This window comes from Gigantopelta aegis, chromosome 13, assembly GCF_016097555.1.
Source record: "Gigantopelta aegis isolate Gae_Host chromosome 13, Gae_host_genome, whole genome shotgun sequence".
NCBI classification, from domain to species: domain Eukaryota; kingdom Metazoa; phylum Mollusca; class Gastropoda; order Neomphalida; family Peltospiridae; genus Gigantopelta; species Gigantopelta aegis.
This window is the reverse complement of record NC_054711.1, coordinates 24,863,929-24,877,262: the sequence shown is the minus strand read 5'-3', so window position 1 is coordinate 24,877,262 and position 13,334 is coordinate 24,863,929. Positions and strand designations below refer to the sequence as shown.

At 39.5% G+C, this 13,334-nt stretch overlaps 1 protein-coding gene across 3 annotated transcripts in view; it reads left to right on the top strand.

Moving 5' to 3' along the window:
- Positions 1-4,125, top strand: part of LOC121387096 — a 30,359-nt gene extending 26,234 nt beyond the window's left edge. For all 3 annotated transcript variants that reach the window (XM_041518119.1, XM_041518117.1, XM_041518118.1), the window contains exons 10-12: positions 435-478; positions 1,515-1,569; positions 3,729-4,125. In XM_041518119.1, coding sequence (XP_041374053.1) covers positions 435-478; positions 1,515-1,569; positions 3,729-3,800 — 171 coding nt within the window. In that variant the 3' untranslated portion in view covers positions 3,801-4,125. The remainder of the gene's footprint in view (positions 1-434; positions 479-1,514; positions 1,570-3,728) is intronic.
- Positions 4,126-13,334: the final 9,209 nt, after the last annotated feature.

Below are 13,334 nucleotides of genomic sequence, written 5' to 3'. Positions count from 1 at the left end.
GTGGGTTGAACGCTAGCCCGACTGAAGAGAATACTGATAACAATCTATTATTATTACAGGATCACCAGAGCCTGGGTGGGTTGAACGCTAACCCGACTGAAGAGAATACTGACAACAATCTATTATTATTACAGGATCACCAGAGCCTGGGTGGGTTGAACGCTAGCCCGACTGAAGAGAATACTGACAACAATCTATTATTATTACAGGATCACCAGAGCCTGGGTGGGTTGAACGCTAGCCCGACTGAAGAGAATACTGACAACAATCTATTATTATTACAGGATCACCAGAACCTGGGTGGGTTGAACGCTAGCCCGACTGAAGAGAATACTGATAACAATCTATTATTATTACAGGATCACCAGAACCTGGGTGGGTTGAACGCTAACCTGTTTGAAGAGAATACTGATAACAATCTATTATTATTACAGGATCACAATGTGAGAGACAAGAAGAAACCACAGTCGGTTTTTAAGTAAGTATCCAACTGAATGTATTCAGGCATGTGATTCTTCCGCTAATTGGCGGAATTCCGCTTTTTAAAAAATGTTCATACCCCCAGACCCCCCTAGTCATCTCGTGCATTCTGCACTCGATTACATGCCTTCGGCACACGTATCATTTTCAAGTTTTTTTTAAATGTTTCAATCACATGCCTGTGTATTTGAAATATTGCAGGATTGGTAATACACAGGGGAGGGGAGGCTCCGTAATTATGATTTTATATCCAGATCACAAATGTATGTCCACTCATAGGAAAAATGGGAGTTGTTTAACGACACCACTAGAGCACATTGATTAATTAATCATTGGCTATTGGATGTCAAACTTTTGATATTTCTGACATGTAGTCATCAGAGGAAACCCGCTACATTTTTTCTAATGTAGCAAGGGATCTTTTATTTGCACTTTCCCACAGACAGGATAGCACATACCACTGCCTTTGATATACCAGTCATGATAGACTGGCAGGAATGAGATAACGATCCCAGATTGACCACACATCAACTGAGCGCTTTATCACTGGGCTGCATCCCTCTGTGAAAAATGGGAGTAGTCATTTGTTAAACATTTTTGCTCTGCTATGACGTTCATCAGTAGAATATTTCTGATACCTATTTATCCAGAGACCATCTTGTATCTGTCAACTTTTCCTTTGAAATATCCTACAATTTTGATTGAATTGTTCTAAAACTTTGTACAATGTTCATCTTCTGTTCAAGTGTCTATGTAGGTTTCTTTTTTTAAAAAAATATAGGTGGGCATTTTAAATGCCAGGGCTGGTATTCATAAATAGAAGATGGAAGATTCTCAAATAACTGTACAATGTATAGTCTTCTACCAAATGTCATAAATTTTATTTAGTAAATGCAATTTTCTTTTTGGAGAGAGAGAAACTAATTAAGCCATATACTTAAAAACAATATTTGTTCTGCCTTTTATTTTATTTTAGAATGAAAAGACTAACATATATTTGATCTGTGATTAAGAACTGTAAATTAATTTTTCAGGTCTCCTATCTCAAGAAGAGTTGTACGGCAAAAGTCTGTGAACATGCTGAGTAAGGTAATTGGGGTGTTATTATTAAGTTGATGTTTATCTTGATCACCTCTGTAAACACTGAAGTCAGGGCCATAGCTAAAGTCATATTCCAAATTATACCTGGGTTTGGGTTTTGTTTTGGGGTTTTTAGCTTATTTTAGAATATACAGTAGAATCTCATTGGCTCGAACACTGTCAAAGTATGTTCGACCCATCGGGTAGTTCGAACAATGCATTCGGCCGTTGTCGGGTGCTTCTGTAACACAAAAACCAATCGGAATACCTCGCATATTTCCGTAAAACTGGCCGATTGACTCATGAGTAACGAAGTCGCCTTCAAATGTCGGATGAGATACATATTTGTAACTATTATTTATCACCATTGAATAAACAAATAACAAACACACTGGTAGTCTGTATTTATGAATATTTATTAATTTAAAAAATCGTTCTTTATTATGCTGTTGTAGAATCTTTTGCGACATATTGACAACGTTGAGAAAAGAATGAAAGTGCATGAAGCACAGGCGGAGGCCCTTTACCTTTTATTGTTGCAATCACTACATTACATTGATCTCTCCTGTATTTCAAGTTAAAAACAAAATAGCGATTAAAATGATTAAAGTAAACCGGCAAGGCCGAACTAAGCTCACCAATTGATTGGTGTTTCATGCAAAGTTCATTCAGCTCACGATTATCGTAGTACTATTATCTGCACTAGAAAGATAATTACCGATAGGTGCTAAATAAACAACATGAGAAGCCGGCATATGATCTAGGATTAATTCGTTCCACTTCCGAATTTATATTAACTTACTTTGTGACTGACGTGAAAGGGTCAATGAAAAATTTATAAATAAATATAAATTATTTTTTGTATTTCTTCGGATAGACTTCAGATAGACTTAGTCGTTCGAGCTATATATGTTTAATTTTACAGTTCGGACTAATAAACTGGTTCGAGAGAAAGCTTCTGTTCGACCCTAGGGGTATTCGACCAATCAGCACCAAAATAAAAGGGTTTAATAGAGAAAAAAATCGGGACATTGTTCTTGGTTCAAGAATACCGGTAGGTTCGACCATTGGGCGTTCGAGCCAATGAGATTCTACTGTACTTAACAAAATTAACTATGGACCAATGTTTAGACTTTTGGGTAATTCTTTGCTGTGTTATATTATGTTAGCAAGTTTCGATCATAAGTGACTTCTAAACATTGATTGAGTAAAATTTTACATATGATATTTGACAATTTATATCCAAAAAATTTAACACTTCGAGGTACATACCTTTGTACCTTTTTTTGTGTGACATAAAATTTGGCTATTCTTCACTTTTGAAAACTGCAGGTGATAAATCACTCTCCTCATAACTTCCAGGCGAGTAATTCAAGTTTCATTAAAAAAATGTAACACTTCGAGGTACATACATTTGTACCTTGTTTTGTGTGACATAAAATTTGGCTGTTCTTCACTTTTGAAAACTGCACATGATAAATCACTCTCCTCATAACTTCCAGGCGAGTGATTCAAGTTTCATTAAAAAAATGGAGAGTAAAGCTTGGACATATTGACAAAAATAAATTTTGAATACGGTACATTGAAAAATCACTGATAATAATATAATAATATAATGATATATTTTAAATACTAGGGCCAACTGGGCTTAAAGCAGCTTCTATTCAGTAACCAGTGACAGGTGCACAGTTATCATATTTTAAAGTGGACAATCACTGATAATAATACAATAATATAATGATATATTTTAGATACTAGGTCAACTGGCTTAAAGCAGCTTCTATTCAGTAACCAGTGACAGGTGCACAGTTATCATATTTTAAAGTGGAGAATAAAAAACTAAAAAACGTACTCTGCTTATAATTAAAGTAAGCAGCATTTGAGGGTACAAGTGCAATCGCGCACCTCAGATATGAAGGACTGATTTTGGGTTAGTACAAACCAGTATGACCAGAAACAATATGAAATATTGGCATACATGTATAGTCTTACAGAGGAAATGATAATTAAAAAAAATTTGCAAGTGTACATGTATTGTGCAAGTTTTTTTTTTTTTAAAAGGCTGTAAAAGCTGAAACTATTTTACACTGACCAGTAACTAGGGATGAGCTTCTTAAAGTCCTAATGAGGCGAATGTTTATAACAATGCCAGTTTGTATCTGTTTCAGATGAGAAACCGGCTGTCAGCATCTTTATCCTGGGAAAGGCTCCGAAGAATTGTTTGTTGTTTTTCTATTTAAAATTTGCTTTGCAATGTATATTTTATAAAACTATTGACAAGTATTTTCATAAATGTGATATTTTATATTCATTATTAACAAAGTTAAAAATTCATACTACCATTTTTTTAAATAGCCCCAAAAAATAATTGCAATATTTGGTATAATAAATAATGAAAAAAGGAAAACTTGTAAATTTTAGGTAAGGAAGGTTTGATAAGCCAGGGCTTCTAGATTATGGTAGCCCCACTCCCATGGCTAGTGATATTCAATGTTGGGCTAGTAAATAACTACTATTGCCATGCCAGACAGGGCTTCTAGATTATGGTAGCCCCACTCCCATGGCTAGTGATATTCAATGTTGGGCTAGTAAATAACTACTATTGCCATGCCAGACAGGGCTTCTAGATTATGGTAGCCCCACTCCCGTGGCTAGTGATATTCAATGTTGGGCTAGTAAATAAACTATTGCCATGCCAGACAGGGCTTCTAGACATTTTGGTAGCCCCACTCCCATGGCTAGTGATATTCAATGTTGGGCTAGTAAATAACTACTATTGCCATGCCCGACAGGGCTTCTAGATTATGGTAGCCCCACTCCCGTGGCTAGTGATATTCAATGTTGGGCTAGTAAATAACTACTATTGCCATGCCCGACAGGGCTTCTAGATTATGGTAGCCCCACTCCCGTGGCTAGTGATATTCAATGTTGGGCTAGTAAATAACTACTATTGCCATGCCAGACAGGGCTTCTAGATTATGGTAGCCCCACTCCCATGGCTAGTGATATTCAATGTTGGGCTAGTAAATAACTACTATTGCCATGCCAGACAGGGCTTCTAGATTATGGTAGCCCCACTCCCATGGCTAGTGATATTCAATGTTGGGCTAGTAAATAACTACTATTGCCATGCCAGACAGGGCTTCTAGATTATGGTAGCCCCACTCCCATGGCTAGTGATATTCAATGTTGGGCTAGTAAATAACTACTATTGCCATGCCAGACAGGGCTTCTAGATTATGGTAGCCCCACTCCCATGGCTAGTGATATTCAATGTTGGGCTAGTAAATAACTACTATTGCCATGCCAGACAGGGCTTCTAGATTATGGTAGCCCCACTCCCATGGCTAGTGATATTCAATGTTGGGCTAGTAAATAACTACTATTGCCATGCCAGACAGGGCTTCTAGATTATGGTAGCCCCACTCCCATGGCTAGTGATATTCAATGTTGGGCTAGTAAATAACTACTATTGCCATGCCAGACAGGGCTTCTAGATTATGGTAGCCCCACTCCCATGGCTAGTGATATTCAATGTTGGGCTAGTAAATAACTACTATTGCCATGCCAGACAGGGCTTCTAGATTATGGTAGCCCCACTCCCGTGGCTAGTGATATTCAATGTTGGGCTAGTAAATAACTACTATTGCCATGCCCGACAGGGCTTCTAGATTATGGTAGCCCCACTCCCATGGCTAGTGATATTCAATGTTGGGCTAGTAAATAACTACTATTGCCATGCCCGACAGGGCTTCTAGATTATGGTAGCCCCACTCCCATGGCTAGTGATATTCAATGTTGGGCTAGTAAATAACTACTATTGCCATGCCCGACAGGGCTTCTAGATTATGGTAGCCCCACTCCCATGGCTAGTGATATTCAATGTTGGGCTAGTAAATAACTACTATTGCCATGCCCGACAGGGCTTCTAGATTATGGTAGCCCCACTCCCATGGCTAGTGATATTCAATGTTGGGCTAGTAAATAACTACTATTGCCATGCCCGACAGGGCTTCTAGATTATGGTAGCCCCACTCCCATGGCTAGTGATATTCAATGTTGGGCTAGTAAATAACTACTATTGCCATGCCAGACAGGGCTTCTAGATTATGGTAGCCCCACTCCCATGGCTAGTGATATTCAATGTTGGGCTAGTAAATAACTACTATTGCCATGCCAGACAGGGCTTCTAGATTATGGTAGCCCCACTCCCATGGCTAGTGATATTCAATGTTGGGCTAGTGATATTCAATGTTGGGCTAGTAAATAACTACTATTGCCATGCCAGACAGGGCTTCTAGATTATGGTAGCCCCACTCCCATGGCTAGTGATATTCAATGTTGGGCTAGTAAATAACTACTATTGCCATGCCCGACAGGGCTTCTAGATTATGGTAGCCCCACTCCCATGGCTAGTGATATTCAATGTTGGGCTAGTAAATAACTACTATTGCCATGCCAGACAGGGCTTCTAGATTATGGTAGCCCCACTCCCATGGCTAGTGATATTCAATGTTGGGCTAGTAAATAACTACTATTGCCATGCCCGACAGGGCTTCTAGATTATGGTAGCCCCACTCCCATGGCTAGTGATATTCAATGTTGGGCTAGTAAATAACTACTATTGCCATGCCCGACAGGGCTTCTAGATTATGGTAGCCCCACTCCCATGGCTAGTGATATTCAATGTTGGGCTAGTAAATAACTACTATTGCCATGCCAGACAGGGCTTCTAGATTATGGTAGCCCCACTCCCATGGCTAGTGATATTCAATGTTGGGCTAGTAAATAACTACTATTGCCATGCCAGACAGGGCTTCTAGATTATGGTAGCCCCACTCCCATGGCTAGTGATATTCAATGTTGGGCTAGTAAATAACTACTATTGCCATGCCAGACAGGGCTTCTAGATTATGGTAGCCCCACTCCCATGGCTAGTGATATTCAATGTTGGGCTAGTAAATAACTACTATTGCCATGCCAGACAGGGCTTCTAGATTATGGTAGCCCCACTCCCATGGCTAGTGATATTCAATGTTGGGCTAGTAAATAACTACTATTGCCATGCCAGACAGGGCTTCTAGATTATGGTAGCCCCACTCCCATGGCTAGTGATATTCAATGTTGGGCTAGTAAATAACTACTATTGCCATGCCAGACAGGGCTTCTAGATTATGGTAGCCCCACTCCCATGGCTAGTGATATTCAATGTTGGGCTAGTAAATAACTACTATTGCCATGCCAGACAGGGCTTCTAGATTATGGTAGCCCCACTCCCATGGCTAGTGATATTCAATGTTGGGCTAGTAAATAACTACTATTGCCATGCCAGACAGGGCTTCTAGATTATGGTAGCCCCACTCCCATGGCTAGTGATATTCAATGTTGGGCTAGTAAATAACTACTATTGCCATGCCAGACAGGGCTTCTAGATTATGGTAGCCCCACTCCCATGGCTAGTGATATTCAATGTTGGGCTAGTAAATAACTACTATTGCCATGCCAGACAGGGCTTCTAGATTATGGTAGCCCCACTCCCATGGCTAGTGATATTCAATGTTGGGCTAGTAAATAACTACTATTGCCATGCCAGACAGGGCTTCTAGATTATGGTAGCCCCACTCCCATGGCTAGTGATATTCAATGTTGGGCTAGTAAATAACTACTATTGCCATGCCAGACAGGGCTTCTAGATTATGGTAGCCCCACTCCCATGGCTAGTGATATTCAATGTTGGGCTAGTAAATAACTACTATTGCCATGCCAGACAGGGCTTCTAGATTATGGTAGCCCCACTCCCATGGCTAGTGATATTCAATGTTGGGCTAGTAAATAACTACTATTGCCATGCCAGACAGGGCTTCTAGATTATGGTAGCCCCACTCCCATGGCTAGTGATATTCAATGTTGGGCTAGTAAATAACTACTATTGCCATGCCAGACAGGGCTTCTAGATTATGGTAGCCCCACTCCCATGGCTAGTGATATTCAATGTTGGGCTAGTAAATAACTACTATTGCCATGCCAGACAGGGCTTCTAGATTATGGTAGCCCCACTCCCATGGCTAGTGATATTCAATGTTGGGCTAGTAAATAACTACTATTGCCATGCCAGACAGGGCTTCTAGATTATGGTAGCCCCACTCCCATGGCTAGTGATATTCAATGTTGGGCTAGTAAATAACTACTATTGCCATGCCAGACAGGGCTTCTAGATTATGGTAGCCCCACTCCCATGGCTAGTGATATTCAATGTTGGGCTAGTAAATAACTACTATTGCCATGCCAGACAGGGCTTCTAGATTATGGTAGCCCCACTCCCATGGCTAGTGATATTCAATGTTGGGCTAGTAAATAACTACTATTGCCATGCCAGACAGGGCTTCTAGATTATGGTAGCCCCACTCCCATGGCTAGTGATATTCAATGTTGGGCTAGTAAATAACTACTATTGCCATGCCAGACAGGGCTTCTAGATTATGGTAGCCCCACTCCCATGGCTAGTGATATTCAATGTTGGGCTAGTAAATAACTACTATTGCCATGCCAGACAGGGCTTCTAGATTATGGTAGCCCCACTCCCATGGCTAGTGATATTCAATGTTGGGCTAGTAAATAACTACTATTGCCATGCCAGACAGGGCTTCTAGATTATGGTAGCCCCACTCCCATGGCTAGTGATATTCAATGTTGGGCTAGTAAATAACTACTATTGCCATGCCAGACAGGGCTTCTAGATTATGGTAGCCCCACTCCCATGGCTAGTGATATTCAATGTTGGGCTAGTAAATAACTACTATTGCCATGCCAGACAGGGCTTCTAGATTATGGTAGCCCCACTCCCATGGCTAGTGATATTCAATGTTGGGCTAGTAAATAACTACTATTGCCATGCCAGACAGGGCTTCTAGATTATGGTAGCCCCACTCCCATGGCTAGTGATATTCAATGTTGGGCTAGTAAATAACTACTATTGCCATGCCAGACAGGGCTTCTAGATTATGGTAGCGCCACTCCCATGGCTAGTGATATTCAATGTTGGGCTAGTAAATAACTACTATTGCCATGCCAGACGGCTAGTGAAATCTTTTTGGGACCAATGTTGCAGGTAAGTTTGTTTTGTAAATATGAATATTCTGCCCCACCCAACCCCCAATGTTAGTGTTTTTAAGCTCTGTCTCATAGTTGCCCTTTATGATGAAGTAAAAAATAATAATTCCAATTTCAATTCATTATTTTATAGAAAATTTCAAATTAAAGTATAAGGAAACAAAATGTTTCATTGGCAGATATTTATTTCAATTAAAACTGTATAAATGTGTTATGATGTATTACTGCATATGTGTTGGCAACAATCACATACATTTCAGTGAGTGAATATTTCCAGCTCTCCATCATTGTCGGTGCTGGTGATCGGTATAATGTCGTTGATAATATATGTATATACATGTATTCTGCTGCCCTAAAAACACAAAAAAAAACCTGTTGAACACAATAAGCATTTGTAGTGTAGAGTCCAGCAACAACAAAGCACCCGTATATTGAGAAAGCGTGAAAACATGTTAAAACAACTGGTTGTAGTTGTGTATAATCAGAACTGTCATCATTAATATTATCTTCAATGTTTTAATCAACATCAGTACTGCTATAACCATCACCACCACCATCATCATCACCACCATCATTACCACCACCACCATCATTACCATCATCATTACCACCATCACTACCACCATTATTACCACCACCACCACTACCACCATCACTACCACCATCACCATCATTACCACCATCACCACCATTATCATTACCACCATCACCACCATCATTACCACCATCACTACCACCACCATCACCACTATCACTACCACCACCACCACCACTATCACTACCATCATCATTACCACCATCACTACCATCGTTACCACCATCACCACCACATTTACCATCATCATTACCACCACCATCACCACCATCACATCACCATCACTACCACCATCACCATCACCACCAGCATTACCATCATAATTACCAGCATCACCATCATCATTACCACCATCACTACCATCATTACAACCATCATTACCACCATCGTCATCATCATCACCATCACTACCATCATCATCACCACCATCATCATCATCACCACCATCACTACCATCATCACCGTCATCATTACCACCATCACTACCATCATCACCACCATCATTACCATCATCATTACCACCATCACCACAATCATTACCACCATCACCACCATGTTCATCTCTAACATCTTGGAATGGCGGTGTGTTGCATTCTATTACAAGGTCACTGTGACCTACTTTTCACGGTTTGCTGCACATAACAATAAATCCTTGTCCAGATCATATCTTGCATACAGATCCATACAGGACCATCAAACCACATGTAGAAACAACTTGGGATGGTGTTGGTCCAAAACCAACTGTTCATCCATCCCATTGCAAAAATTTCACATAATTAACACTTGAATAATACCCGTAACATATTCATTAATATAGATATGGTTTTTGAACAGACTTCTGATGGGCGTATCATGTACCTAGTGATTTCCCTAGAAATTAGGCAAGGCATGGTAGATCAAACACTTTTGGGGCATTTTCACCAATTTCGGAGTACTTGTTTTTCATTAAAAATACACAAAAATTAATTAATTAATTGAAGTAATTTATGAGTTTCCTTTAATAAATGAATGGCAAAAGATATAAAAGACATATTTTATTAATTAATAATAAATTTTTGGGTGTTTTATAAAGGCAAGTTTAGAATTAATTACGGTAGTGAAAAAGGCTTGTTTAATCTCAGGGCAGCATGGCATTGTTTAAGGCAAGATGGCACTAGACTATAGAGGCATGGTGCTTCACCATGCTAAAACAAGCTAGGGAAAACACCTCATCGGTACTCTTGTTACATAAAGTAGGCTTGTCAATCCTTCCTTACCTAAAATTCTGATTAAAACCATTTACCTCTTGGAGTATATGTTAATGCACATTATAATTAAATCATTTATGACATGCAAAGCAAATTACATAACAAATATTTTTTTGATAAAATATATAATATATTCTTATAGCAATATATTTATTTCAATGTTGGATTGTTTATCATATTTAAAATGTGTTGTTTTTCTACACATTATGTTAACATACATTGTATTAAAGCATGCAGTGGAAATTGACTTTTGTTTTATTTACTTCATTTGTGAGAGGCTTAATTTTGGGTGGAAATTATGTTATTACGTGTATTGGGCATCTGAGAATGGAGGAGGACGGGGAGCATTGCTCCTCCCTCCCCCACTCTGTAGATAATACATTGGCTCCCACTGTTTGAAGACAAATTAATACTGGCCCTTCCATTAGCTAGGGGCGGGATGTAGCTCAGTGGTAAAGTGCATGTCTGATGTGCAGTCGGTCTAGGATCGATCCCCAATGGATCGTTTTATATATGGCAACACTGAATGTCAATATGCAGCTACGGTAGCTTGAATTTGTTTTATGAATTATTATTCCCATGGGAGCTTTTGGAAGATCAGCTGAAATGATCTTATATTTGAAAAGTTAGAGCATGCCACATACTTCCTCTAGGGGTGCATATAGCCCAGTGGTAAAGCTCTTGCTCGGTGTGTGGTCGGTCTGGGATCAATGCGCGTCAGTGGCCCCATTGGGCTATTTCTTGTTCAACCAGTGCACCGCGACTGGTATATCAAAAGCCATGGTATGTGCTGCCCTGTCTGTGGGATGGCACATATAAAATATCCTTTGCTGTTAATCGAAAAAGAGTAGCCCATGAAGTGGCGACTGGGTTTCCTCTCTCAATATCTGTGTGGTCCTTAACAATATGTCTGACGCCATATTATAACCGTAAATAAAATGTGCTGAGTGCATCGTTAAATAAAAAAATTCATTCCTCTAGGGATGAGGTGCAGGTACATTATATAGAGTTCTTTTAATAAATTACTTTCAAAGATATTGTGAAAATGGTTATTTTGGATAATGGTGGTAGCAGCTATCTTGTAATAAACCAAATCTGGGTGTCTTAGTTTTGGAACCTCCCTGCAGAATGTTTTTATATGGCCTAACTAACACCTGTACCAAGTTTGGTGCTTTCATCCGGTGTGTCATGATTTCGACTAAATTTGGAGCCAAGCCACTGGAATATGGCGCCAACATGCAAAATCAAGCATAGGTTTTTTTTTTTACAGTTTAATGAGCTATCAATCACATGTTTACAATAGAATGGAAAATGTAAGAGCATTTTTATTCTCTCCTATAAAACATCACACTAGATCCAAGGAATCTTTACATAGGTGTTAAAGAGACTGGAGGCACCACACCACAATTTGTTGTGTCGTTACTTACTGTAGAAGCTTAAGATAGTTCGGTTTAGGTTATAGTTCCTTATAAAAAAAAATACTACAAAATTCTGATATGCTTTTTGAAATCATTCTTTGATAATTACACGTAGGTTGATCTGTAGTATTTAAATAACCCATTGGTTTGAAGTTACTTGTAGTAGTAAGTGATAACAACTGTGCAAGTGGTATGGTGCCACTTGTACAACAGCAACACCAGGCAGTGCTCCGGCTTGGTGGCTGTTAACTGAAAACTGTCCTGGTCGACCTATGTTGATATTTTACACGGTGCCTGTCAGTTGAGAGCACTACCTGAAATTAGTAGTCAAATGACTCTGTCGATAGTATTGTATTTTACATAGAATATAATCTGACAGAGAAATTGTATTGAACTGTATGGAGTGATTAATGGTGATATATAACCTGGAAGACATTACTTCTAAATAAAAAATAAATAAAAACTCTGTCCCCAACTTCTTGGGAAGAAAGTTCTATTTGTGAGAAGATCGAAGTACATGTTTCAAGTTCTGATGGTATGCAAACCATGTCCAAGGGGTTTGTTATATTGTTTTGTACATAGGAAGATGCAGACATGAAGGTAATTCTTCAAAGTCTATACATTGCTGCCAGTAAAGTTTGTTTTATTTAACGACGCCGCTAGAGCACATTGATTTTTTATCTTATCATCGGCTATTGGACGTCAAACATATGGTCATTCTGACACTGTTTTTAGAGGAAACCCGTTGTCGCCACATAGGCTACTCTTTTTACGACAGGCAGCAAGGGATCTTTTATTTGCGCTTCCCACAGGCAGGATAGCACAAACCATGGCCTTTGTTGAACCAGTTATGGATCACTGGTCGGTGCAAGTGGTTTACACCTACCCATTGAGCCTTGCGGAGCACTCACTCAGGGTTTGGAGTCGGTATCTGGATTAAAAATCCCATGCCTCGACTGGGATCCGAACCCAGTACCTACCAGCCTGTAGACCGATGGCCTGCCACGACGCCACCGAGGCCGGTTTGCTGCCAGTTAACCATTCTAGATACGAGCATCTTTATACACTCAACTTGGCAACAAGAGGCATCTTGTAGATGTGCACAGCATCACTAAAGATGCAGGGAAGACGTCGATAAGCAATCCATGTTGGGCATGCCTTTACTGGCTATAATACCAACAGCGCTTTTATGTAGAAGGGAAAACTGATGGTTTTGATTATTTTAAGCAACATCAAGACTTCCTTGAAATGACTTTAGCTTATAGAAGATCAGCAAACGTATTAAGAAGTACAGCATTTCATATACCTTCTCTATGAGATTGCAAGTGCGAATAACACAAACTATGATTTTAGAAATATCTGGAAATGTTTATTGCAAAACCAAGGATGATAATATTCCAAGTT